We start from the raw sequence: 21,860 nt of genomic DNA, 5'->3' as shown, positions 1-21,860 counted from the left end.
GTGGATCCGCCGATAAGCGGCGAGGAGCGGCCCGAGGCGGTGCCGGCGCGGCCTGTGCAGCCCGGCGTCGGGTCCCGAGGCGCGGAGCCGCCCGCCGCAGCGCCCCTCGCTGTTAGAAGGGCCGCCGTGCCGCCTCCCCGCTTCCACCTCTTCCTCGCTGCGGTCGGCACACACCCACCCTCCGATCCTTCGCTCTCGCCTTTCCGCGTCCTCTCGTGCCGGCGCCGAGGTGAGCGGTAATTCTCGTCCCTTCCTCCCCGCAAGGAGCGGTGTCTGCTCGCGGCGGTGCTGGCACGGAACGGCCGGGATGTTCCTGCGGCTGCTGGCCGACGTGCGGTGGCGTGGGGCTGATCCCAAGTGGAGGAGCGCGGCCCGCTGCCGGAGCGCCTCCGGGACGGCCGAAACGCAGCCGGTCCCCCTGCCGGCACAGGCCCGGGTGGTCATCTGCGGGGGAGGCATCGTGGGCACCTCGGTGGCCTATCACCTCGCCAAGCTGGGTTGGAAGGATGTCGTCTTGCTTGAGCAGGGCAGGTAAGGATTTTTGGTAATAAAAACGGTGCTGAGCGCACAGCAGCACGTGCTGTGATGTGCGGTTTCTGCCTCTCGGCACTGGAGCCATGGAGCAGGCTGGTATTTAATAACAACACACAACTGCTGCTTCATGAGTACAAGAAGCCCTTCTCCCCCATTCCTTCTCCGCCCTTCTCCTTGGCTCCTGCCCTCTCCCCAGGAGCAGGAGGTCAGCAGTGGGTGCATGACAGTTTCCCTCTGCCACACCTTCCCTCTTACACTTGTATCCTGCTGCAATGTGGACTCTTCCCAGGGGCTGCAGTCTGTCAAGAAAACCTGCTCTGGTGCTTTTCACCTGTAAATATGTTTTTATAGAGTCACCACTGATGTTTCTAGTGGGCTCAGCCATGCCTTGCAGTGTGTCTGTTTGAGAGCTGGCTGAAGGTGTGCTCCATAGGGCAACCCTGGGTTTCTCTCTCAGGATCCATCTCTGCAGCCCTCTGCCCTCAAATCCTGGCTTCCCGCATTCGCTGCAGAGATGACATCTCTGTCTAAAAGCAGAACTCTCAAACTGCGGGCCTCAAATCCACGCATTCTCACTCACACTAAGCTTCTGTTCAGTGGCGTTGTGATGACACTAATTTCTCAACTGACCCCTAGAGATGTAGGGTGTATTTTCTTCACCTACGGACTCCCAGCAGTAAGCACTGAAGGCACTTGCATGTAGGGATAGGAGATGATGGGGTCAGCAAAGTTGCTTGCATTGTTTGTACGTACACACATGCATTCAGAGGAGGTTTAGGTTTGCCTCCCACCTACCCACACAGATCCAAGCTGCAGAAGTCAGAGTAGCTGACACTGTTGCTCTGTAAGGAGCGTGCTGCTGGTAGAGGAGGCTCAAGAGATGCAACCGAACTAAACTAGTAGAGCACACCAGCTCTGTCTGTGGTTTACTTGCAGGTAATCAAGCAAAACACAAGGTGGCTTGGAAAGATGGGACCATTTTAACATACCCAAAAATCTGTATAGATCATCCCACCCCTAGTGACCACCTCCAGAAGCAAGAAGTGCTGCATACCATAAAGTATTGCACCACCACCACGGCTCAGAAGAGATTGCAGGAGATGGGGAGATTGTAGGTGGACACGGCCTATTTGGTGCCCTGTCAGCTGGTGAAAGGCTTGGGTTGTCTGCTTTGTTCTGTCACAAAGTTTAGTGCCTATCTGCAAGGTGTGTGTTACAGTTTGGCTGAACATAAGCTAGAGAAACACTTTGTGAACTCCGTGTTGAGTTGAATCAGAAGCCCGTGGCAGGGTTCAATGCATCTTGTTGGCAATGTACTGCCAGCCTTTTCCTGCTGTGTAGATTCCTGTTTTGGAAGTTGACTCTTGGTCTGTTCATGAGGCAGTCTGGGGGCCCCGTGCAGGAGAGTGCTGAGGGATTTGAAGTGTCTGCTGCTGCTGCGCCTGCAGGTACAGCACTGAAGTGGCTTCCCATCAGCTGACTAGCAGGGAGCAATTCTTTCTGTAAGCTGCAAAGGCTCTGAGAAATCCAAGTTAACTTTCCTCCAAGGGAAGCCCTGCTTTGGAGGTAACCCCATCAGGTAGGCAGATTGATTGAGTGCAAGATCATATTTTTTTTCAAGCGATTTCTTTGAAAAGTGCCGACGTGCAGGACAAGTCAAAGAGGAGTTAATTTGGAACAGAGTGCATTTTCAAAAGAGAGGTAAAGCAAAACCTCCACCTTACAGCTTTTGAGTCGTCCTGAGGGGCAAAAGAGGGGCTGGTCCCTGTTTGTGATGCAAGGTGAGCACAGAGGGGGTGCTCTTGGTCTGGTGTGCCTGGAGAGCCTTTCTGGGGCACACGCTTGCCTCTCTGCCTGCCCATCAGCTGGATGAGGCTGTCCTTGTGCCTTCTCTTGCAGGTTGGCTGCAGGTACCACACGCTTCTGTGCGGGCATTGTGAGCACAGCCAGGCCCGTGTCCCTTGAGCTGAAGATGGCAGACTACTCCAACAAGCTGTACCAGCAGCTGGAGCAAGAGACAGGAGTGCAAACAGGTACCAGAAGCGTAAGCACTGAGTAAGCTTTGGAAGGTTGGATCAGTGAAATAATGCTCCCATGTCTTAATTGGTGGTGGTTCCTGCTCAAAGAATGAGGTGGATGCAAAAAAAATGCAGTCAGAAGAATGGGAAGGAAGGTGTCAGATGGGCAGGCTGAAGGCAGGCTGCCTGCAGAGCGCGGGCCTTCTCCTTCTCATCTGTAACCTGGACAAACAAGTGAATTTTCCCAAGGACACTAAGGGAGATCAGAGCAAACGAGCCATGTTCTGCAGCAGTTCACTTGTCAGAAAGGCAGAAAGGTTAACCAGCTCCAAAGTGCAGGCAAAGCAAGATGTTTTACTCCAGTCTCACCCTGGAAACGTGTTGAAATTCTTCCTCTCCTTCCAAAATGCTGGGGCACGTATCTGGTGTGAAGAACTGAAAGCACTCTGCTGCCAAGGACCTGTGTTACATGTCATACTCGACACGTGTCCATGGTCATGTCTGTGATTAAGGTTGGTATTAAGCTGCTGCAGGTGGTAGAATCACAAAACATGTGCTTCTGCTTGGTGAGGTTTTGTTGCTCTGCGTAGCTGTCAGATGACGTGCTCGCATTTTTGGCAGTAACCTCTCTTCTCTTTTAATAGGTTCCACGTGTGGAGTTTTACCGTTTTGTAAGCATGAGTAAATGTAGAACGAGGGAGAGTCAGAGCACAGCTCAGAACTAAAGCACTTCTTGTCCTTTTTTTTGCCATTTCTGGTTGCTCGCTGAGGTTCAGGTTGTGTGGGGCCTGGGATCTCCTGGCTCTCGAGTAGTGGAAGCAGCGGGTCTGAAACGAAAAGGAATTTGAGATCCTGCCCAAATCTGACTCGACTCTGGTGATTGTCACAGGGTACGTGAAGACAGGCTCCGTGTCCCTGGCTCAGACTCAGGATCGGCTGATCTCCCTGAAACGCATTGCTTCATCTCTCAAGTATGTATAAGCAGGAAGCACGTCTGATTCCGCAGCCTGCCTCGGTTCTGCCCCGTGCCTGACGGCGGCGTTTCCCCTGTGTTCTGTGGCAGCGTCTCGGGGATCCCCTGCGAAATCATCAGCCCCAAGCAAGTGGCACAGCTCCACCCGCTCATCAACATCCACGACCTGGTGGGGGCCATGTATGTGCCTGAGGATGCGCTGGTGCTGTCTGCCAACGTCAGCCTGGCTCTGGCCACGGCTGCCTCGCGGAACGGTGCGTCTCTCACTTCCTTTCTTTCTGGTGTTCCGCATCCAGGTGTTCCCGTGAGCACTGAAGGCCAAAAGCTGGTTGTTTTTATGAGGCTGCTGTTCTGTAAAATCCGTTCTTTTTTTCCTGCCTGGCTGAATGTTTTATCGCATCCTGAGTCCTGTTTCATCAGAAATACGGCCCTTCATAGGAGCCAGATTAAATTAAACGTGGGAGGAGTTTGAACAATCTGAGATGCAAAAATAGAACCGTCTCTGTTCACCCTCAGAGGGCAGTGAGGCACTGGAACAGGCTGCCCAAGGAGGCTGTGGATGCCCCAGCCTTGCAGGCATTCAAGGCCAGGCTGGATGTGGCTCTGGGCAGCCTGGGCTGCTGGTTGGCGACCTGCACACAGCAGGGGGTTGGAACTGGATGAGCGCTGTGCTCCTTTGCAACCCAGACCATTCTGTGATTGGGCACATTGCTTTGGCAGGAGGTTTGGAAGTGAAGTGGGAAACACTGTTGGTGGGGCACTCTGACAAACTTGGAGCAGTGTGAAAGTGGGGCAGAGGTTAAACTGGATGACAGAGCTGAGGCTTACTGAGGGTTCAGGTCCCTCAGGTTGGGAGAAGTGATTTAGGAAGGCTCCTCTCTTAGTTTCTTTTAGCCTTGCTCTGTTCTGCATGCTGATTTTCCATAACAGAACTGATTTTCCATAAAAGAAGCAGTCTTGCACCCAAAGCATCAGGCTTTGTTGTATGCAGGACCTTAATTGAAAGCAGTCTGTGGTTGGGCTCTTCTTTTACTACAAGGGTCAGGTTGTCACGTGGCAAAGAACAACTCCTCCACTCAGCAATGGAGTTACATGCCTGCTGTTGCACAAATAGCAGGATTTCACTTGGGCCAAGCACGGGTGTTTTGTCTTCAAGCAAAAAAGAGCTTAGTGATAGCAGCCTGACACTGGGGCACGAAGGCTGGTGGTGGGCTGAGCTCCTTGTGTCCTCTGCAGGCGTCCAGATCCACGAGCGGACGAGTGTCAGCCATGTGTCAGTGCAGAAAGGTCGTGTGACCGGAGTTGAGACCGACAGGGGACACATTAAATGCCAGTACTTCGTCAACTGTGCTGGCCAGGTTGGATTATTCAATTGCTGTTATCCTTGCAATGCCAGCACCCAAATGGTGTTTGCTTCTAGAAGCAGAGCCCAGCGTTGGCTGTGCTATACAAATCTTTTGCTTTTGTGTTTGAAGTTGGCCTATCCTCATCAAGGTCTGGCTTTTCTGAATGTTACGTCAGAAACAAATACAGTCTTTGGCCTAGATGGTTTAGATCCTAAGAAAACAGGGAAAAAAATGTATTTGTTTAAGGCTTAGGCACTGAGAACCACATCTTACTTGGCTTTTTGTGAAAGCCAGCCCGCAGAGCTGATCTGTTTGCATGTGCCTTTCTTATTAGGGGTTGTTTTCTTCTTCTCCGTTCTAACGTGCGCTTCTTTTTTTTCCTGATTTCAGTGGGCCTATGAGTTGGGCCACTCTGGGGAGGCACCAGTCAACATCCCAGTGCATGCCTGCGAGCACTTCTACCTCCTGACACATCCTCTGAAGGAACCTCTGGCAAACAACGTCCCCAGTAAGGGCTCTTCACTGTATCAGAGAATCACATCCCCCTTCCCAGGCGGTGTCACTGTGACAGGAGGGCCAGCTGTGCACTGTCAGTTCTCAGCTCAGCTGGCAGTGGGACGTACTTCACCAAATGGCTCTGAATGTCTGTTTCAGTGGTAATGTATGTCATAGAGTCGGCAGGGTTGGAAGGTGGAAAAGGCTGTTGGAAAGCTTTTGCTGCAGAAACTGATTTTCCGAGTTTGTCAGCTGAGCAGACGAATGACCTCAGGCCTAGCTTGCCTGGTTGGCGTGCCTAGATTAGGGAAGAGGGTTGTTGCTCCTGTGGGCTGGAGAGGGTGTTAGCCTTGGCGCTGTGCTTTCCTTGCAGGCTGCTGTGCCCAAATGGCCCATCTATTCCTTTCCTCCAACTGAAGCTAAGGCTTTGCAATGGCATTTACATGTCTTTGAGCTGTAGGGGCAACCCAAGCTTGAGGTAATTGCTCCTCCCCCACGTTCTGGCTTTTGGATCTCTTAAAAGCCCTCGTGTTTGGAAAGCATTTGGGGAGTAGAAAGCTTTGCTTGTTTACTCTCAGTCTTTAGTAATTTCTGCTTCTAGTGAGCAATACCCATTTTCTCCAAGGAGTTCAACTCTCTGACCAGACTCTCTGGAGTAATTAGAATTATATATTCACAGCTTTTTTGTGAGCGGGGGCAAAAGGTTGCAATAGGACATGTCAGGTGGAGTTTCGTAAGGTGCTTCAAGTGGATGCAGCCATTAAGGAAGCCATCCCGACCTGACTGCCTGCTCTCACCCCCTTGCTGCCCATCTTCTTTGTGCCAGCAGCCTGCAGTCAAGTGGATCAGTGACTTGTGTGCATTAAAAATCACTGTTGCTAATGCACCAGGAAAATGAGGGGGTGGGCAGGCCTTCTCCTGGTGGTGTGTCAGGTCCTGTGTCACTGGGTGCAGTTCCAGTGGAATTGAGTTTGTAATCCAGTGTAAGAGTTTGTAAGCCCTGGCCACAAGGGATGTGTGGCACTGTCCTTCTGCTGGTTTTGGTGCTCTTTGCACCACCCAGAAGTTAACCAGAAGTTAACCTGAGTGATCATGGTGGGAATTAACGATAATGAGTGGTCATGTGAGAGGCAGAAGTGGTGTAGGAGCATGAGTCTGGGAGGCTAACCCTGTTTGCTCTCCTGGCTGTGGGCTGCTAGCTTGGCCCAGCCCATCACCAGACCCCGTTGGTGGTGTTTGCCATGAACGTGCAGACGTAGCTGTCCCTCCTCTCCATTCCCTTCCCCCCTCTTTTTCTTTCTCCTCAGCTGTTGTGGACCCCGATGGCAGGATCTACATCCGCAGCTGGCAGGGCGGAATCCTCTCGGGGGGCTTTGAGAAAAACCCCAAACCTCTTTTCACGGAGGGACGGAACCAGCTGGAGATCCACAACCTCCAGGAGGACTGGGATCACTTTGGTACGTGGTGGGGGACGGAGTCCTGCAGCAGCACAGCGCGTGGCTTTGGCAGAAGGCAGACTTGGCAGCCAAGTGTATTTCCAGTGCAGGAAGTTTGCTTTGCAGACAGAACCTGGTTTTGCTGCTTTACAGACTTCATTCCACACTGACAGTGTTGTGGTTTGTTGCTCTCCACATATGCTGTCTTTTTCCTTCCATATTGCTTACTTGTGTTCTGATGTTCTGGATGTACTTCTGACACGGGGAGTTCTTTGTGTGGGAAGGAACACAGTGTGGTTTAGGAGTCCCTTTTTTCCTCATAACTTTGTGTGTGCCATCTCCAGTTCCCCTTTTGCCTTGGGGAACTGATTTTGCCCTTTGTCAGAGCTCTTTGCTGCCCTGTGGATGCCTCTGCCTGTGACTCTAGACACAGCTAGACTTTCACAGGTGTCTCCCTGCATTGCTAGTGTGTTCTTCCAGCTACTCCCCACCTTGCACTAATTCCTTCTAGTTTTGTGTCCGAGGTAATGATGATACCATGAGCCATTCAAACTCCAGGGTGGTGAGTTAGAGCCAGGGTTGTCTGCAGTTTAGGGACCTGCAGATGGCTGCAGACCTGCTTGAAGTGTTAGCTTCACAGAAGAGTGCCCAAGCTGTGCACCCACTTCCTCTTTGGCTTTCTAAATGAGAAAGTGTTGCCTGCACCCACAGATTGCCTGAGTTTCAGAAGCAACTGCATGCCACATTTCAGCATGACCCTTTCATCAGTTCAGACTACTGAGCAGTTGAATAGAGTCAGAGCTTACTCAGCCAATATTTGATCCTTTCCTAGGGCAGCAGTTCCTGTGGTTTGAGCTCTTGCATTACTGCTTTGATCTCTTTGCTTGGAACACCTTTTGATTTTTGAAATGCTCTGTGCAGCTGCTTAAATGTTGGGTGTAAGTACAAATCTAAAACGGATCCCTCTTTTTATCAGTAAGAATAAAAGGGTCTGTAATGACAGGCTCTCCCTCTGGAATTGCAGTGCACGAGAGAGGGAAGAAAAGGAGCAGGTCACAAAGACCGTTTCTGTCTGTGATTTCTTAGGTAATGTGAAGTCTGAAAGTGTTGGTGTTTGAAAAGCTGAGGAGTGTTATTGGTGCTGAGGGCTTCGTTTCACTGTACAAAGCGATGGTGTTGGTTGTGTGCAGACATCAGCAGTCAAAGCAAAAGATAGGAAGTTAGGCGTGGAGCAGCAAACAAAGTTGTTATGTCACCCTAAATCCTTGGCTTGCCAGATAAGAGGTGTTGTTTAGGCTCCTTGTCTCCAGAGAGCATCATGGTACTGGAGAGGAGCTGGAGGGAGAGGGGGCCAGTGGCCGAGCATGGCTTGGAGCAGCTTCCCAAGGGAGGGACTGAATGGGTAAGGAAGAGAGAGGGGACCAAAGGGTGATGGACGGAGGTCCAGGGAAGCCTGAGTGGGGTGGAGAGGCGAGGTGGGGAGCTCCTGTGCACACTCTCTTCTGCAGTGGCAGCTGGAGGCCATCATAAAAGGTAATCGAGTGTGAGGTGTGAAACAAGAGGTGATTCCTCATACCATACACGTGTGGAACTCCTTGGCAGCACGTGCCAGGGGTCTTCAGAAGATGTGGGGAAACAGTTGAAAAAGAAGAGATCGATTAAGGGTTACTATTTAGTAAATATCACTTACCTGTCAATAAATACTAGTTTTGTTTAGTAAAGACTGTTTAGCATTTAGTAAATATCATCCTTGTATTTAGTAAATATCATTTAGGGTGAAGGGAAGGCTTACCAGGCTTTTAGGAGATGCTCTTAGCTGCAGGTAAGTGTGGGCTGGCAAGACGTGTGAGGCAGATGTCGCACAGCCTTGTCTCTTCTTGTTGCTCTCTAGGTTTCTATTGCTTTCCCTAACAAAACCAAACACATCTGCACTGTGGAAAACAGCACCGACCTCTTGGTGTGAATCAGTGTGGCTGTTTGTAGCTGAAATGAGAGCTGTGTTCGGGCAGCAGCCTGCTGGCCTGTCTGGCAGTGAAGCAGCTGATGGCTCCGCGATGTGACTTCTGGTCTTTTTGTTTGTCTGGGCTCCTAGAACCCCTGCTGAGCTCCCTCCTGCGCAGGATGCCCAACTTGGAGGCCCTGCAGATCATGCAGTTGGTGAACTGCCCGGAGTCCTTCACGCCAGACATGCGGTGCATCATGGGCGAGTCGCCCACCGTGCGGGGATACTTCGTCCTGGCTGGAATGAACTCGGCTGGGATCTCATATGGTGGGGGAGCAGGCAAGTAAGTGGTTTCTCACTATTATGTGTGTAAGTAAGGTTTGAACTAAGGAAGAAGGCTGCTCGAATGTCGCTGTTTGTCACAGTCCTGCTGCTGCTGACAGAGGCCGCTGTTGTCTCCAGCTTGAGGGATGGAGGGGAGCAGTGCTGCTTTCTGGTGATGTTCTGTGTGTATCCCAGTCTGTGCTGGCCTCTCCTGTCCCGCACACCTCTCCAGGCACCACATTCCAGTGACCAACAGCCTGCTGGGGATCAAGCGAGCTTCCTGAGCTAACCAATCCCAATTTTTGTCTCCCAGGAATCTGCTTTTATCTCATCAAAGCTTATTCCTTCATCTTCTGTACTCTGTGTACCCTTTAGTTACATTTAGTTTTATTATCTGGCTGAAACCATTTGCGTTTTCAAGTTGTCACTGTGGAGAATTTCTCTCAAAACTGTGAATCTAAAGCAGGCAGAGCATCCATAGGTGGTGCCAGGTGTGGCCAATACAGCTAAAGCCAGCTAGAGATGTAATCATTTCCCAGCACATTCCAGCTCCTGTGCTAATGCAAATATTTTGACAGGCATATAAGTGTTAACCCAGCAGCAAAGTTGCTTGCAAAATGATCATCGCTTCCTCTGATTGCCATTTGGGTTTGGCAGCCCAGCATCCCTTCTGCTGTACAGCTTTCTTAACAAACTGCTTGGCTAGTGCTAATATCTGCATTTTTCCTCTAGTTTCTCTCCATTATCAATTAGCTTAACTCACCAAGGGAAGGAAATCATCACATTTCATTGCCGTAGCGTAATACGGAGAATCTTTGCCGTGAGGTTCTCTATGAGTCAAAATCTCTTCTGAAGCTAAAAACCAGTTTTCCATTTGCTGCTACAGCCTGAAGATGAGCTTATGCGACTTTTAATGATCACCCTCAAACCCTTTGTTTTTCTGCTCACTGGCTGCAAGCAGATCCTTTAGCTCTGCTTTTACCTGAGCTGCCTTTGTCCCTTAGCTCTGGAGCCTTCCTCCCTCACTGCTGGGAGTGAAGCAAAACATAACTTGGCTGGTACCTGGTGCCGAAGTGAATGCTGTCACCGAGGCTTTGTGGCTGAGCCTGCACAAGGTGCTGAGAAATGACAAAGCAGTCAGCCTGCAGCCTAAGGACCCAGCACTGCTTTGTGTAGTGCAGCACGAGGGCTTGATGCTGTCAGCCAAGCTGCCTGTCCAGTGTGGCTCCGTTCAGCACATGTCCTTCACTCCCTGCTGCCCTGTATTTTTCATCCTAGTGGGAAACTAATAACGTGGAGGGTTGATGGATGGCTTTTATAAAGGAGAACTCTTCCAGATTCAGGATACCATTTTAGTTCTGCCCTCTCCCAGATGCTCTCCTGTCCAAATCGCCTTGTTTCTAACTTTGAAACTTTTGTTCCGCTGATGAATGTCTTGGTTTTTCTTCACTGCTTCCATCAGGTACCTGGCAGAGTGGATGGTACATGGCTACCCATCTGAGAACGTCTGGCCTTTGGATCTGAAGCGTTTTGGCACTCTTCAGAGCAGCCGCACCTTCCTCCGTCACCGTGTGATGGAAGTCATGCGTAAGTGGGGGCTCTGCCTCGCCAGGACATGCAACCATTTGCTCTTTGCTGCACTGTCTGTCCTCTGTCAGCTGTCACTGCCCCGAGAACCATTTTCATCCTGCTGGTCTCCCCTGGACAGTTGCAGGGATGCATTTCCCAGAGGGAGGGGGAATGGTGCTGGCTTTGTGTTGGCGGCGTTCTCGTTAGCCTTTCTGGAAGAGTGCTGTTGGTAGGGTGCTTCTTCCTATTCCTGTGCTTTGCCTCTGCTCTGGGGAACTTTGTGCTTCTCTGTGTAGGATTCCAGCCTAATGAAACAGCGCCGAGGTCTGGATTGGAAATAGTAGGGCTATCTATCTCAGCTCAGTACTTTATGACCTAAGGAGAAACTTAGTATTTATAAATAAATATTCTGATGTCTTTCAGTTGTACTCCCTACTGGTAATGAGGGAGGATTGTAGAATGGCCTGTGTTGGAAGAGACCTTTAAGATCATCTCATTCCAACCTCCTGCTATAGGCAGGGACGCCTCCCTCTAGAGCAGGTTGCTCACAGCCCCAGCCAGCCTGGCCTTGAGCCCTTCCAGGGAGGTGTTATCCACAAGGATGCTTGTTTTCTTAGAAAGGATATTTAGATATTGGCTGAGAAAGTGTAGGAGACATCTGGAAAAGCTTCACTGATTAGAAAAGGCTGAGCTGCTGATATTTGAGGAGGTGAATTCGATGGTTCCCCCACAGTTAGTGTTGTCAGAATGAGGAGTGTGTGATAGAGAGTGCTGTCAGGGGGAAGTGTGCATCACTAATGTCAGTCTGTGTGACTTCACAGAAAAGAGAGCTTTTGTTCAGGTGTATCGACAGTGTAGTCATGAGGCCGCAGGTATCTCCAGACCTCAGTGTTCTGTGCATATTTCACGAGGCTGCAGGTGTCTACAAAGGCATTCTGTGCAAATATCGTTAGATTTTGCACAGCTACAAAAGGATCAAAACAGATTTGCCCATGCCCAAAAATGGAAGAGGAAATCCGAACTGTTTTGAGGGAATTCCCTCGATGTATCAGAAGAGGTATAAGAAATACACTCCTCATCAGTCATCTGGAAGAAGATCCTAGCTACAGGTCACCTCTTGACCTAACGGGGGCTCTGTGTGACCATTGCAGCTCTCATGTGTGACCTGAAGGTTCCCCGCTGGGACTTCCAGACGGGCAGACAGCTGCGCACCTCCCCGCTGTACGACCGCCTGGATGCCCAGGGGGCCAGGTGGATGGAGAAGCACGGCTTTGAGAGGGTCAAATACTTCGTCCCACCTGGGAAAGGTGAGATCGTGTTTTCCTCTGCCTGGTGCATCTGTCCCAGTCTGCATTTGCTGTTAATTTGTTCCATTTATGTGGAAAACCGTGTCTTCGTTTCTTCTTGACACATTAGATCTGCTGGATTTGGATCAGAGCAAAACCTTCTACAAACCAGACTGGTTTGAGATTGTGGGTTCTGAAGTCAAGTGCTGCAAGGAGGCAGTGTGTGTGATCGACATGTCGTCCTTTACCAAGTTTGAGATAAGTGTGAGTAGTGCTGGAGTGACGGGGCACAGCCTGCCCGGGGCAGCCTGCTCTTTCCTGATGGTTCCTGAGGATAGCTGGAGGGAGGGGGGCCAAATTCCCAACTGGAAGAATTTGGGCCAGAACGTTGACGCGCTCTTCAGCTGCCCCAGTGGATGAGTGTTGCTCACACAGCTTGTCTGACTCTCATCTCCCGTAGTCCACAGGAGACCAGGCGCTGCAGAGCCTGCAGTACCTCTTCTCCAACGACCTGGATGTGCCAGTGGGACACGTTGTGCACACTGGCATGCTGAATGAGAACGGAGGCTACGAGAACGACTGCAGCATAGCGCGCTTGAGCAAACGCAGGTGGGTGCACATCTCCACCACCTGCATTGGTGGGAGTGCCTGTAGGGGCCTCTCAGCAAAGGCTGCAAACTCCACTCCCGCTCCTCATAAAGAAACAGGAAGCGTCTGTGCTGCTGTAGTGCTGCACCCCAAATGGGAGCGTGGCTTTAGTGGGGGAAATGGGCCCTTTTGGTGGCTGCAGGTCAGAGCGGATTTCAGCCACACGGTGGGGTTCAGGTGTTTGCTTTCTCCATTGACAGACACGTTTCTTTTCAGTCATCAGTTGATTGCTTTCGTGTTCAGACTAACAGCGTTTGCTTGTTGACTCCTGGGCAATCTTCTCACTGGGGTTCCCTGCTGAGATGGCTCCTTTGGGATTATTTCTGCTCGCATTGCTGTGTGGTTTCTCTCATTCTCAGCACAGTGCACTCTCGTGTGGTTTTTTTTTTGCTCTCTGATGCAAACTGACACGATCACAGGATCCTTAGATGCAGCAACTTGAGCTCTCTTTGGCATTTAATTAAAAAAAACCAACCCCTTCCGATGGTTAAAAACTTTTTAATGGGTATGTCTCAGCTGAGCATTGGTTTTATTTCCCTGCACCACTTTCTGTGTGTGCTCTCATTGTGCTGATGTGAAAGCAGTCTTCTCTGCTGCTCTTCTAATTAGAAGCTGCTTTTTCCCTCTTCCTCTATTTGCATTCATGTATTGTTAGGACCATTGTCTGCCTCTGCGTGAAACTGGTGGCTTTCCTCCTTGCTAACCACGTTTGCAGATATTATCTCTGTCAATAATGCACTCCAGCTCACAATCTGTATGAAAGAGACCAGCTTGTTTCTACATATCAAATAGAGTTCTGTGCACAGACCCTGTTAATAATAACCACCATTGTGTCAGGAGAGACTTGCTGAAACAAGAAGTGGCTTTGAGAGTGAAGCGCCCTTGTGCTGTCAGAGCACCCGCAATCACTGCTCTTCAAGAGCTGCAGAACTGTCTGCAAGATGACTGTGACTTTGGAGCTGCCACGTGGGCTTGCTGTAGAACTGCCTGCATTCTGTTTCTGGAGCTTCTGCTTCTGCCTTATCACCAGAGTGCTGCTGCTGCTTGCAGGCAAAGCTTTCCTGTTGTAACAGATGTGATGGTGTTGATCCATTAGTCGTGGTGTTCCTAAGCCACCATACTGGGTCTTGTGTTATCTTGGGAGGTGCTGAGAGCCTCCAGTGGTTGTTGTGCATAGAATGAACTGAGTGATCTCATGGCTGTCGAGATTCATTGTTTCTTGGTTTCTTTTCCAGCTTCTTTATGATTTCCCCAACTGACCAACAAGTCCATTGCTGGGCCTGGCTGAAGAACCATTTGCCTGAAGATAGCAACTTGACCATAGAAGATGTGACCTGGAAGTACACAGGTAATGCACCTCTGAAAGCAGACCTTGTTGCATGGCCTGAAGTCACAGATGGTGCCTTGTGTTTGTTGTGGTGTCTGTGAAGCTGTGTCTCTTTTCCAAGCAGATGAAACCAGTCATCAGACTCTTCCTCCCAGCAAGCCCTGAGCTGGGAGACAGATTTCCTCTCCTGTGTGCTGCCAGGAGAGTCTAATGATGTCCCTATTCTTAAGTGATCTTTACAACCCTCCCCGGTGTGAACTACACAGCTTCCCAAAGGGAAATAAAAAATAGGTGCATGCACGTGTGCAGCATGAATAGGACCTCGTCAGTCTGATCCTAATGATTCATCTTCCTCTCTTTAGCTCTCAACCTGATCGGCCCCCGTGCTGTGGATGTCTTGTCAGAGTTGTCCTATGCCCCAATGACCCCGGAACACTTTCCTTCTTTCTTCTGCAAGGTGAGTGACCGTGCTTCCTTCCTCCTCACCCCACTACGTTTCCAGAAGCGTGTGTGCAAGAAGGGAAAGGCCTGTGCTTTCAGTAGTTAGGGGGGAATTTGGATTCACCTACAGTTATTGCAGTAGCTGTGCTATGCTGGTCGTGTCCTCATTAGGCTCACTTTGCTACCTGCTTTATTTGGATTGTGCTTGCTGAATATATAGGTTAACACGAGTTTGTTGTCAGTCTCCCACTCGCTGTAGGCTTGGTGCCATGTGGTATCATGGCGTGTATCATGTAACCTGTTCCAAACCCATCAGTCAGGGGCAGCTGGGGTTGGTGGCTCTGGAGTCATTGTCACGTCCAAGGGCTCAGCAGCTAGCTGCCTGTTAACTCCTCCAGAGTGTACAGCACGAGCTGCTGTTCCCATCCAGTTCCAAGGCTTTCACGAAGAGATTCAGTAACCTGGATAATATTTGGATAGCTGCTGCCTGGATTCTTAGATTCAGTCCTTCAGAATTGTGTGCTGGTGGCAGACGACTCGCCCCACGCGGTGTGCGTTGTGTGTTACTGTGTTCCTTCTGGATCTCTGTGCTGTGTTCCAGTTGGGATGTTTTCACCCCCTCTGATTCTGCAGGAGATGAGCGTGGGCTACGCTAATGGCATCCGAGTGATGAGTATCACTCACACAGGAGAGCCTGGATTCATGCTTTATATTCCCATCGAGGTAAGAACACACTGCAGCCTCAGCTAATTAAAACAGTTGCTTGCATGCATGATTAGCAATGGATTTTCCACCTTGACTCAGGGTAACAAAGAGTGGGAAAGGTGCCTGCAGGGCACAAAGGGAGATCCCTGCTTTGTCTAGCATCCCAGCAGCCAGCAAACACGGGTGGTGGTGTGTCAGCTGCTGCCTCTCTTTCCTGGTGCATGCCTGCAGCTCTGTGCTTCCCCCTTCCTTTGCAGTACGCCCTCCATGTGTACAACGAGGTGATGAACACGGGGCAGAAGTACGGGATCCGCAACGCCGGTTATTACGCGCTGCGCAGCCTGCGGATCGAGAAGTTTTTTGCCTTCTGGGGCCAGGATCTGGATGCCTTTACCACTCCTATGGAGTGTGGCCGTGAGTTCCAGGTCAAGCTGGAAAAGGTACGGTGGAGAACTGGAATTGTGGCAGGGCCCAGCAGTGCAGCGATGCCACCCAAGTGGGTAGATGGGTCATTTTTTGATGGAGCTGTAAGGGTGCGACTATAACCTGTGTTCTTAGGCTTTGTAAAGGTGCTAAAAAGATTTTAAAAAAAATATGCCATCTTCCTCTTTCCTGGGCAGCATTCCCGGTGATCTGGGTAGTATCCTGCGTAGCTCAGTGTAGTGAAGGGAGCTGCATACCTTCCAGCACTCGTGTTTCTCCCAGCTCCTTTCCCAGTCTGATGAAGCAGAAGCCAGCCCGTGCCCCACGTGGCTTGTCATGAAGCTGAAAGCATGCCAGGATAGACACCAGGGACAGGAGCTCTCTATTTTTGCTGTAACATAAACCAGTGTGGAACTGTACCCCACTGTGCTGTGATAGAGACAGGTGCCATCCCTATCACTTGCTTGTTTTCATCTTTCTCACATCTTCGCATGAGCCAAAACAAATGCTTGTATCAGCTCAGGGAGCACACACTGATCATGGGTACAAATTTTGGATGGTTTCCTTCTGGTCTGTAAAGTCACAGAATCATAGAATGGCCTGGGTTGCAAAGGAGCACAGCGCTCATCCAGTTCCAACCCCCTGCTGTGTGCAGGTTGCCAACCAGCAGCCCAGGCTGCCCAGAGCCACATCCAGCCTGGCCTTGAATGCCTGCAGGGATGGGGCATCCACAGCCTCCTTGGGCAGCCTGTTGCAGTGCCTCACCACCTTCTGGGTGAAAAACTTCCTCCTAACATCCAACCTAAACCTCCCCTGTCTCACTTTTAAACACAGTGAAACTTCTGGGAGCAGAAAAATGACGGAAACTGGAGTTGTGAAATGCCTTTGGCTGAGGTGAAAACTCCAGGGCCCCTTTCACGACTGTTTTTGCATTTAATACCTTCAGCACCTGGACCGGGGGGGCGTGACAGCTTCTGTGTGAGCTGGGTGCAGAGCAACCTGTTCTGATGGGGCGTAACTTCCAAGCCCAAGCCGACCTCACCTTGGTAGTTTGTTAAAACTCAGCAGTGCCGCAGTTTCCCTTCCTTCCGTCAGCCGAGGCTTTCTTTTTTCCCCCAGGGGATGGAGTTTGTTGGCCAGGAAGCTCTGTTGGAGCAGAAGCAGAACGGGGTGTACAAACGCTTCACCATGTTCATTCTCGAGGACCACGACACAGATATGGACCTCTGGCCCTGGTGGGGCGAACCCATCTTCCGCAACGGCCGCTACGTGGGCAAAACCACCAGCAGTGCCTACAGCTACACTCTGGAGCGCCACGTCTGCCTTGGCTTCGTGCAGCACTTCGATGAGAAGACAGGGGAAGAGCTGGTGGTGACGACTGACTTCATCAACCAGGGCGAGTACGAGATCGACATCGCCGGGCAGCGCTTCCAGGCCAAAGCCAAACTCTACCCCTTCAGCTCCCTCTTTGCTCAGCGTCGCCGCAAGGATGAGGTGGAACTGAGTGGCTACCAGAGGGAGTAGTGCCGGCTGGAGCCCCACTCCTTTTCCCCAAGCTGGAGTCTTCAGCTGCCACCTTCCAGTGCTCTCTCCACACCTCCATACGTTTCTTTTCTTTTTTTCCTTTCCAGCCTTGCAACTTTTAAACTTTTTTCCAGCGTGTTCCATTTTGTATGTTTTAAAACTTTTAATTCTCCAGCTTTCTGAACCCTGTCCGTCTCCCTCCCTCAGCCCTTTGCTTGCCAGGCTCCCCCATGTCTCAAAGCACAGTGCTGAACGTGCACCCAGGTGCCCATGGGAGCGTTTCAGTGGGAAGCCTGTACAGGAGCAAACATCTCCATAGCCCTGCAGTGATGGGAAGGGCTCAGGGGAGCTCCTGAGGACTACAGCCTTTCTCTCTCCTGCAGTATAAGGCACAGGACAGCAGGTATTGGCTCTGCTCTGCTGTCACTTTGGCAGGTGACCACTTTGCAGAGGGGTCAGTGCGTGGATGCACACAGCCATAGAGCGACCAGCTACCTCACCAGCACAGCACACAGCATTGGGTGAGCAGGCAGGTGTTGGTGTGTCCCAGCCAGCCCCACCATTTTGCCTAGCAGGGAACCCAGTAGGTTTAACCATCACATCATGGAGATGATGCTGGTAAGTCTTTCATTGTCATTTGGGTTGGATTTTTTTTTTGTGGGGGGTCAGTGTTGGTCTTCAGTTGTATTTATAGGAATTCTACATGGGTAGATAATGCATATAATCTGCCTTTATGTATAGAATTGAAGACCAACACGTGTTTTAGTTCTGTAAGGGAGTGGGGTTGTTTTCTATTAGCAGAAATAGGGCAGGTGTTGGTGTTCCACGCTGACAGCACTGTTGAAACACCACTTTGTTTCAGCCACACAGTGTGCAGTCCCTCTGTGAGCATTCTTTCACTTTCCCTCATTGACATGACTGTCTGGCAAGGTTCATGCAGAGAACACAAGTTTTGTTACCAACTCATGTTTTGGGAACATAGGGAAAGCAGGCGGTGCCAAGTTGTGTCACACAGGTTGACATCTTTCTCTTCTTCTGGTTGTGAGAGCGACCAGAAGCAAAGCTTTTCTTTATTTCCTGGAAGGAGGAGATTGGCTGTTCCTCCTGGCCCTGGCACCTATTCACTATGGCTTTCCTGCTCCCCTCCATGCCAACATCGCCCTGGAGTTTAAGCTCAGCCTTGCACTGATGCAGCCTTGATGAACACTTTGTAATTTGGGGGCATTTTCCAGTGAAGTGGTGAACATCACGAGTGTAAATATGAGCTCTAAGCCTTGGCAAGCTCCCGCTTTGTTTCCTGCTACTTCATTTGTGCCTTCAGTTGAGCCTTTGGTTGGCCAGTTTGTGGTTGAGATGTTCTCAGTGTGCAGGAGTTGGACGGAGCTGAGGCAACGAGGGTGGAAGGGAAAACCCTTTATGCCTTAAGAACAGAGCAAGTTCCCCATTCAGGCTGGTACGGAAGCTGCAGAAATTACAAGTGGAACTTTGTGTTGACTCCCCAGTACCAGAAATAGAGTGAGAGCAGCCCTACGTCGCGCCGCTCGACGGAGGAGCGCTGTGCCAGGGTTGAGGCTCAGGGCTGGGCAGTTTGGCACCTGCTCCTGCCTTCCCTTCTGCAAGTTCTGGTTCTTCTTTTGGATCTGGAGCTGCGTTCTGTCCTTCGCTGTGGCCGTGCCTGACCTCCCATGCCTTGCTGGTCTTTGAGAGGCTGCTGAAGCAACCCGTGCTGGAGAAAGGACTTCGTTGTTGACGTTTAATGACCTGGGGATGAGAGGGAAGCCAGCTGTTGAGAAGCGTTTTCTATTTCAGCAGGGTGTGCTGCGGTGATTTTCACATCTATCTTTGCCAGACTTCATTTCTTCCTCGTGTCTCTGTCTGGATTTGCTGCTCCTTGCTGCTGCAGTTGGTCTTGCTGTTCTGTGGTGAGCAGGAGGGGCCGTGCAATGCCTGCCCTGCATCTCGGGGTCGTGTTGCAAACCTGGCTCCCTCCTCCTGTTGCTGTGCCCACTCCCATCCCCTGGCACAGGGCTTCCTTGGGCTGAAGTCCTGTGCTTCCATGGGACCTCAGGCCGTCACTGATGGGGGGGAAATGCAGGGACTGAAACCCTTACATTTGAGGAGGGGAAAAAAATTACGACAAACGACTGCCCTCCACTTTTGCAAAGGAAATCCGTTGCTTATGGGGCAGGATTCTTGTTTTAGAGCAGAACACGTGGCTGCTGGTAAAGCCCAGCAAAAAAACATCATCACCTTTGGATTCGTCTTCCCGACTGGTTTCATTGGGACATTTGGGCAGCTCGATTCTTGCCCGTGTCAGCAAGTTGAAGGCTTTCAACTTCCTTAAGTGGCTGCCAGGGCTGGGGCTGGCTTATTTTACCTCCCTGTTCCAGCAGGAAACAGGATGCGGGGGAGCAGGGAGCAGTGCCACCAGGCACGCAGGAAGAGCAGGCAGCATTTCTCTTTGCACTTTAACCGCTCTGAGCCCTCAGCAGGAGCAGCCCTGTGTGTTTTGGGGCAGGAGAAGAGCCTGCAACCATTGGCTCAGCTCCTCCTGGGCAGGGTGAGGCTCTGCAGGCAGGCAGCACGTGCTCCCACCGCGTGTACCTGCAGGCTGTTGCTCAGAGCCCCTCTCTCTTCTTGCAGTCTCCCATTTTCAAGAGCTGCAAGGACTTCCAAAAGGATTCTTTGGCAGAAATGTTAGGAATGAGTGCAGCTCGAGGCTGTGAAATCGTTCCTTAGTGCCTTACATGGTGGAAGGGGTGGAGGTGGGCAGAGCAGCTCACTGTGCCCGCGCAGGGTCTCTGCATGGGAGGATGCAGGCAGCTTCTTCAAGCTCAGAGGGGCTGAGGAGATGCAGCACTGCTCCTGCCTGGCCATGGGGGACACGGATTGTTCCCAAGCACACAAACAGGGCTGAGCTGGCTGCTCTCTGCTGGGGCTGTTCTGTATGCTGTATTTATTGCCGTGCTTTACGTCATTTCATATTTTGGTTGGCTTGAATGTTGCTAGGTTTGTATATTAATAAAGAAGTGTTTTAACTACTCCCGAATGGGACGGTTTGTTGTGCTGGAGCCTTGTGTACCCCTCGAGATCCAAATTCTATGGCTTGCCTTCCCATGACAGCTCAGCCATGCGGATGCTCTTGCAAAGTGCCCCGGTCCTGGTGGGGATAGGACTGCTGGTGCATCCCTACCACTGCCTGTGCCCCATGGTGTCCTCGAATTAGGATGGAGGAACAACAGAGCCGTCCAGATGCATGGTTTTTATTGACTTAAAAAAAAAACAAAACAAAAACCCAACCAAATTGTTTTAAGACAGTTGTGTGCAGAAGTCCTCACATCCGCACAGGCTGCGGGGCTGCCTCACCCCGCGATGGGGATTCCCCAAAACCTCGGTTTCTCCCCAAAACCAACCCCCCTCCCCCCCTCCATCCCCCGATGCCCACAGCCTCTGCCTGCTGCTCCTCTATGTACAGTACAGTGGTGCTCATAGCGCGGCGCCCGCGGGCCCTGCAGCATGCTTGTGCGTGCGCCCGCCGGCAGCTCTGCGCAGAAACAGGAGTGGTCGTGAGTCCTCGTGTCGGGACAGTTTAAATAATAATAATAACAACAACAATAATAATAAAAAGAGTCGAGGTGGGGGTCGAGGGGGGGAAGGAAATCAGCCGAAAAATCGTTATCGGGTGCTGCCGGTGGGCTCGGGATTGTCTGACCTGGAGTGGGAGAGGTGTGGGCACAGCCCAGTGCCAGGGGTGCCTGGGCAATGCTGACCCTCCCAGGAGGAAGGGGGGGCTGGGAATGCTGCTGTGTGCATCCCGACCCCTCCCTGTGCTCGCAGGGCAGCGCAGCCGGCGGCAGGTAGTCAAGGCACTCGTTGTTGCTTGTGGTTGTGTGATTTCTGTGGTTTTCTTCCCCCAGAAGAAGGCGGCAACGCCAACTCGAGGCGTTGGGAAGGGGCTGGGGCTCCCGGTCGCACCGCCGCCTCGGGGGCTGCCGTGGGGCCCCCAGCAGCAGGCACAGCACAGACCTGGTGTCTTGAGAGACCGTAGAGAGACACCTCAAAAAAGAAAACACTCCCAAAGGACAGAAACGTAGAGAGAAGCCAAATAGAAAAGGGCAGTTTGCCCCCAAGCCCTGCGCGATCATCCCTCGGTCACTGCTGCAGCTTCCAGCACCTCAGCCCCACACCGAGCCACTGTCCCCCAACACCACGAACTTTGGGTTTGCAGCTTCTGGCCAGAGCTGTCTGTAGCAAGAGGGAGATAAGAAATGACCCCCCCGGCTGTGTTTCACTCACCTGCTAAAGCTATCCTAACCTGCTCCTGTCCCCAAGGCGAAGGGGAGCCCAGATGGTGAGGGATGGACGCACACAGCTGTGCCTTACTGCGCCGTCACTTCCACCAGGCGCTCGGGTTTCTCAGCTGCCTTTTGCCCATCTCCCTGCCCTCCCAAACCCCTCCTATCCCACTCCCCGACGCAACATGAGGGGGCATCTGACCGAGAGGACCACGAGAGTCTGGACCCCTTCCCGAGAGCCACAGAGGGAGAAGCAAAGGGAGAGAAAACCTCCGACGGAAGGACAGAACAGCAGCCACTTTGTGTCCTGCTGTTGGAGAGCTGACCCGGCCTGCTGCTGATTGTCACCCTGCCCTCATCCCGGGCTCGAGCTCTCCCCAAAGTCGCCGGGTTTGGGGGCTTTTGTATGGTTGTTTTTTTGTTGTTGTTCTTGTTTTAAAAAGAGCAGCATTTGGTTTGACTGTAAGAGTTACGAGTTGGGCGCTCCCCAGGCCGGCTGGTCACTGGCGGCGTCTACAAATCCTCGCTCGGCTGAAGCAGGTTCCTTAATACTAACAACATCAAAGTCAAAACT

The 21,860-nt window shown here is 51.5% G+C and overlaps 1 protein-coding gene across 1 annotated transcript; it reads left to right on the top strand.

Moving 5' to 3' along the window:
* Positions 1 to 307: 307 nt before the first annotated feature.
* Positions 308 to 16,991, top strand: PDPR (pyruvate dehydrogenase phosphatase regulatory subunit; the record flags this gene model as incomplete). Its single annotated transcript, XM_079541625.1, has 17 exons — positions 308 to 531; positions 2,434 to 2,567; positions 3,442 to 3,523; positions 3,616 to 3,779; positions 4,762 to 4,883; positions 5,262 to 5,379; positions 6,674 to 6,823; positions 8,895 to 9,087; positions 10,531 to 10,655; positions 11,789 to 11,944; positions 12,054 to 12,187; positions 12,384 to 12,532; positions 13,807 to 13,919; positions 14,261 to 14,355; positions 14,973 to 15,062; positions 15,302 to 15,484; positions 16,587 to 16,991. 17 exons carry the CDS (start codon positions 308 to 310, stop codon positions 16,989 to 16,991), a joined length of 2,637 nt encoding a protein of 878 aa, XP_079397751.1.
* Positions 16,992 to 21,860: the final 4,869 nt, after the last annotated feature.

Source organism: Tetrao urogallus (assembly GCF_951394365.1).
Source record: "Tetrao urogallus genome assembly, chromosome: 12".
In the NCBI taxonomy this organism is placed as follows: domain Eukaryota; kingdom Metazoa; phylum Chordata; class Aves; order Galliformes; family Phasianidae; genus Tetrao; species Tetrao urogallus.
The sequence above is the reverse complement of the archived record's forward strand: the minus strand, read 5'-3'. Positions and strand labels throughout refer to the sequence as shown.